This window comes from Scyliorhinus canicula, chromosome 28, assembly GCF_902713615.1.
Source record: "Scyliorhinus canicula chromosome 28, sScyCan1.1, whole genome shotgun sequence".
In the NCBI taxonomy this organism is placed as follows: Eukaryota; Metazoa; Chordata; class Chondrichthyes; order Carcharhiniformes; family Scyliorhinidae; genus Scyliorhinus; species Scyliorhinus canicula.
This window is the reverse complement of record NC_052173.1, coordinates 6,894,595-6,900,529: the sequence shown is the minus strand read 5'-3', so window position 1 is coordinate 6,900,529 and position 5,935 is coordinate 6,894,595. Positions and strand designations below refer to the sequence as shown.

The following is a 5,935-nucleotide window of genomic DNA, read 5'->3' as shown; positions in this document are numbered from 1 at the left end:
CTTTAAGAAATAGAGCAGCTCATATTACTGAAGTGATGTCAGAGGGTGGGGGGAGCTGAGCTCACTTCTGCTTTTAGTTTCAGTTTGAGAAAGCAGCTGAAAAGTGCCTGGTTGGTTTGCTGTGAGCTGTTTCAAAGGAGAAAGCCAGTTTTGAGGAAAAGAGCTTGGGTGTGTCTGTGTTTTGCAGTGAGCTGGATCTGCTGTGATCTCTGCCAGGAAAGACTATCTCTGAATCATTTGGGTGATTTAAACTCATAATAGTAATGTCTTTAACCTGATGTGTTTCTGTTTAAAGGTGTTAAGTCTTTTGGAAGTTTGAAGGAACATTTTGAGGGCTTATTTAGTGTTGTATTATTTCTAGGGTTATCTTTGAAGGGGTGTTAAGTGATTCAATGTTTATTTAAAAGGTTAAGTTGAATTCATGGAATGAACATTGTTTCGTGTTTAAAAGCCCACGTGTCCATAATTGTAATACCACACCTGGGGAACAAGCCGTGTGCTTCAAAAGCAACAATACATTAAAGGGGGAGGTTGGTTGAACTCCATGATACATTTTGGGGTTCTGAAAACGCCGCTCCCATAACACCTTAGTGCCCAAAGGTCAGGTGAGGTTACGGGGCTATAGGGATAGGAAGGGGGAGGGCCTAAATGAAATGAAAGATGAAATGAAAATCGCTTATTGTCACGAGTAGGCTTCAAATGAATTTACTGTGAAAAGCCCCTAGTCGCCACATTCCAGGGCCTGTTTGGGGAGGCTGTTATGGGAATCGAACCGTGCTGCTGGCCTGCCTTGGTCTGCTTTCAAAGCCAGCGATTTTGCCCTGTGCTAATGGGGTGCTCTTTCAGAGGGTCAGTGCAGACTTGTTGGGCCGAATGGCCTCCTTCTGCACGGTAGGGATTCTATGGATTAGCACTACGCCAGCGGCTCCCCCTTAAACATTTTTAAAAGGATCCTGAACGGATATTTCAATGCCTCTTTGATCTCCTCTCTGAACTTGTTCTGAATCACTGCATAAATACAGGTGTTGGTACAGCAACTTAAAAGGAGTAGCAAATACCCAGCTTCTTGAAGGATGAATAGAGGATCATTATATCCTGTGTAACTGTGAGGGCTGAGAATTCGAAAATATATGTAATGTACAGTAAATGTCATCCACAAGAGTATGAAACTTCCTGATACAGTAAGCAGCAAAATAATAGATTTTCTTCGATTCTCCACTTCGGGATCATCTTTGCCATATTTCTTGACGCACAAAGCTCTCCGGACTTGATTTGCCACCACAATAGACCTGACGGTGAGGGTATTTAACAGCACAATTAAAATTAACGGGACAATTGGGGTTAATGCATGGGTAAGGTATGAAAATGCTATCCATGGAGTTTCAGTGTAAAAGTTTGATTTGATGTTGCAGGACCAGGGTACATTGTTATTGAAATACAACGGCTCCATTGCAAAGTACCAGGGAATATTCCGTAAACAGCTCAGCACAAACACTGCCACCACAACCCCAGCTGCCACTTCTTTGGTGCAACATTTGGTTTTAAGCTTCTGGCAACAAATCGCCACATATCGATCAATGGTGAATGTGACCGTCAACCAGACGGAACTGTCTTTGGCAGCGTAAACCAGTGAGGATTTCAGAGCACACACTGGGGTAATGGACAGAAAGCTGCCTGGGAAGTAGACAGTAATTATGCGATTTAACACCACACTAGTGAGAATGACTAATAGATCTGCTACAGCCATCGCCACCAAGTAGCAAGTGATGCATTTGGAGAGACCACACTTGCCTCGGGTAAGAATCACAATCGCAATTATGTTGCCTGTCAAAAACAAACAAGTACATAATTAGCCAGTCTTATGGGGAAAAACACATTTTTTGGCATTCCTGTCAATAAAAAGATGACTGAAATTTGAGTTGGACAATAGCACAAAACAGATGGTGCCATACAGATCTAAGCTCCGCCTGTTATTCAGTTTATTGGGAAACATTATCAACGTAGGAATGGGAGGGCAGCACGGTGGCCTAGTGGTTAGCACAACCGCCTCACAGCGCTGAGGTCCCAGGTTCGATCCCGGCTCTGGGTCACTGTCCGTGTGGAGTTTGTACATTCTCCCTGTGTCTGCGTGGGTTTCGCCCCCACAGCCCAAAAATGTGCAGGCTAGGTGGATTGGCCGTGCTAAATTGCCCCTTAATTGGAAAAAATAATTGGGTAATCTAAATTTATAAAAAGAAAATTAAAACATTTAAAAAAAAAAAAACCAAAAAAAAAACCTAGGAATGGGGGTGGACTTCCCATGCGATGTTGAATGACATTACCATCACTGAATCCCACACTCTCGATATCCTGGGAATCGGAGCTGGAAGTTCGATGCATCACAAGACTTCTGGCAGCTTAAATTCGACCAAGAATGCCCAAAAGTTGTGTACTTTCAACACACCTTTCGGAAGATATTGGGCGGGATTCTCTGTTCCCCCACACCGATACAGTAATCGGCGATCGAGTGGAGAATCCCTGTTTACGACTGAATCGGGGGCGGCGCCTGTGTTCGGATACTCCGCCCCCTCCAAAACGGCATCATTGAGGAGTGCGCTGCACGCCGTTGGGACAGATTCAGGACATCACTTGAAGCCACTCCCCCGATGCTCCGCCTCTGATGGGGCGAGTTCCCGGCCGCGCGGGACACGTGTGGTCTCAGCGGCCGGGAACCCGGCGTGGCGGCTGCGGACTGCTTCCAGCACCGGCAATAGTTGGGCGGGAGCCTTGCTGCTGGCTAGGGGGGCTTCGGCGAGGGCTGGGGGCCTGGTGAGGGGTGGCGAGGGGCTGTTCGGAGGGGGGCACTATCTGGCAGGTCGTGTTTGTGCACAGCCAGCGCCATGTGGTACAATGTGGCCGCTGCAGGTTGTCGCCGTGCGCATACGCAGCTGCGGTCCTGGCAATTCTTCAGGCGTTTATATCGGGAAGGCCATGCATTTTACATGGCACGGCTGCTGGCTCCTCACCGGTCGGAGCATCGATGTTGGCACCTCGCCAATTGTTCCCACGTAAAACACCAAGGATCCTCCGGACATAGCCTGGAAATAAAAGAATGTAGCCCATTTGTTTTTTTAAGGATGTCATTCAGCATAATTTCTGCTTCATAAATTTTCCACTGTGCCATGGAGCACATGGTTGGCGGGGGGGGGGGGGGGGGGGTCCAGGAGTCAGAGTTTGTGTTGATGATATAATCATCTGGGGATCAACATGGGAAGAACACGACAAAAGGCTTAATTCATATCTCATCATCACGGATGATGGCATAGCCTTAAGGTGAAACAGAAGAGCTCGGCTGAAAGTTCGGCAACCTTTTTGGAATGTAACTGCAAGAAGAAGTGGTGAGTAATCCTTAGACAGCTGAAGAAGATACAGTTCAACATAGACAGCCACAACAACAAGGTACAGACATACCAATACAAGAAAAACAACAAGCAGCTTCCACAACCACAAAACAACATGACGTAACTTCACAAATTCAACCGCCACGCAGAAGATCAACAAGGCATACATGAGAGACTGAATTTGTGATGGACTGTAAATGGTTAAATGTTCTAAAGATTTATGCATATCATATTGCATTGTAAAAATTGAGTTATGAATGTAGATAACTACATTTCCAAAGGAAAGGGGATGTGATGATATGCATAAACAATCTTGTATATAATAATACACACGACCTCCGACCAGTAGGTGGCAGTGCAAACCTACCATGTGACTCTGTGCTTCAGAGTAAGTTGGGTTGGTGGATAAACGTATTTTGCAGTAGCTCAAGAATAGTTAGTTAGTGTTAGAAGTTTGTAATATATTTATTCACGGTAACACAGTGGTTAGCACTGTTGCTTCACAGCGCCAGGGTCCCAGGTTCCATTCCTGGCTTGGGTCACTGTTCGGAGTCTGCACGTTCGACCCGTGTCTGCATGGGTTTCCTCCGGGAGCTCCGGTTTCCTCCCATAAGTCCTGAAAGCCGTGCTATTAGGTAATTTGGACATTCTGAATTCTCCCTCTGTGTACCCGAACAGGCGCCGGAGTGTGGCGACTAGGGGCTTTTCACAGTAACTTCATTGCAGTGATAATGTAAGTCTACTTATGGCAATAAAGATTATTATTTTTATTCCAGTTTTCTTTACCACACACTTGTTTTATAATAAATTATCTTATTTAGTCAAGAACTAGATGTCCTGTAGTACATCATTCCAATCAGCCAGTGCACAAGAAACTGACAGTCAGGTCAAACTATGGCCTAATAATCGTATGGGATGGGTATGTTGATGGGGATAAAAGAAAGGAGCTACAGGATGTTGTTGGCACATCGCGAAGAAAGACAGATAGATTATGGAAGGAAAGAAGAGAAGGAGGTGCCTTTGAGATTTATGAAGCAGGAACAGTCTATCAGGAACAGAGCTCTGAAGGGAACTCCTGTTTGACAAATTCATTCGATTTTTGAGGAGGTAAATGGCAGGGTAGATAAAGGGGAACCAGTAGATGTCGTATACCTGGATTTCCAAAAGACCTTCGTTAAGTAGCCACACGAAAAGGTTCACAGGAAAACAAGGGCTCATGGATTTGATGATGATATATTAGCATCGATAGAGGATTGGTTAATGGATAGGAAACAGAGCTGGGAATAATTATTTCATATTGGCAGGCAGTGAATAGTGAGAACCACAAGGATCACTGCTGGAGCCTCAGCTATTTACAATCTACATTAATGACTGAGATGAAGAAACAGAGAGTAATGTATCTAAGTTTGCTAATGATAGATGGAACATTTCCTCAATGAAATTGCTTGTGCGGGATTCCCCGGTGGCTGACACCGAAATCGCGAAATGCGATTGGGCGGAGAATAAATTCGGACGATGAAATCGAATCCCGGCCCTGAGTCACTGTCTGTGTGGAGATTGCACATTCTCCCCGTGTTTGTGTGGGTTTTACCCCCACAACCCAAAAGATGTGCAGGATAGGTGGATTGGCCACGCTAAATTGCTCCTTAATTGGAAAGAATTGGGCACTCTAAAAAAGCACTGTGGCTTCACAGTGCCAGGGTCCCAGGTTCGATTCTCCGCTGGGTCACTGTCTGTGCTGAGTCTGCACGTTCTCCCCGTGTCTGCGTGGGTTTCCTCCGGGCGCTCCGGTTTCCTCCCACAGTCCAAAGACGTGCAGATTAGGTGGATTAGCCATTCTAAATTGCTCTTGGCGTCCCAAAAAACAAAAGGTTAGGTGTGGCTATTGGGTTACGGGGATAGGGTGGAATTAAGGGCTTAAGTGGGCTGGTGCAGACTCGATGGACCGAATGGCCTCCTTCTGCACTGTATGTTCTATGTTCATTTAGATTCTTCTTTATGAAATGTACTAATGGACAATGATCAGTCTCTACTGTGAATGGTCGTAATCTGTGGACATACTCGTGGAATTTTGCAATGCCCATTAGAAACATTCCTTCTCTATCTGAGCGTATCTCTGTTCTGTTGGCGTCATCACTCTGGAAGCGTAAGTAACAGGTCGCCAATGCTCCTCGGAATTTCTCTGAAGCAACACCACTTCAATGCCATCCTCACTGGTCTCAATAGAGATGTTTGTATCCTTCGTCAGGCTGACGAATGATAACACTGGTGCAGCAGTCAGTGCTGTTTTCAAATCAGACCACTCATTTGGAAGTTCAGCTGTCCAGGGGAATAGAACATTCTTCTTCATGAGTTGCCTCAATGCTGTCCTTCCAGAAGAGAAGTTTGCAACAAATTTCCCGAGGAGATCAACAACACCGAGCACTCCGAGGATGGCTTTCCTATCCTTGGGTTTGAACATCCTGCTTAGAGTTGCAATCTTCTCGTCATCAGGTTGTACACCTTAACAGAGATTTGATCTCCCAAGAATGCACACTTAGATATCCCAAATTGGC

The 5,935-nt window shown here is 45.5% G+C and overlaps 1 protein-coding gene across 1 annotated transcript; it reads right to left on the bottom strand.

The window, feature by feature from the left end:
* Positions 1 to 913: 913 nt before the first annotated feature.
* Positions 914 to 1,747, bottom strand: LOC119958088 (probable G-protein coupled receptor 139). Its single transcript, XM_038786317.1, has one exon. The coding sequence runs from the start codon at positions 1,745 to 1,747 to the stop codon at positions 914 to 916; it is 834 nt and encodes a 277-aa protein (XP_038642245.1).
* Positions 1,748 to 5,935: the final 4,188 nt, after the last annotated feature.

What these genes read in the sequence shown, in the direction of transcription:
- LOC119958088 (XM_038786317.1), bottom strand. Translation starts at nt 1,747, where the DNA reads ATGGCTGTAGCAGATCTATTAGTCATTCTCACTAGTGTGGTGTTAAAT.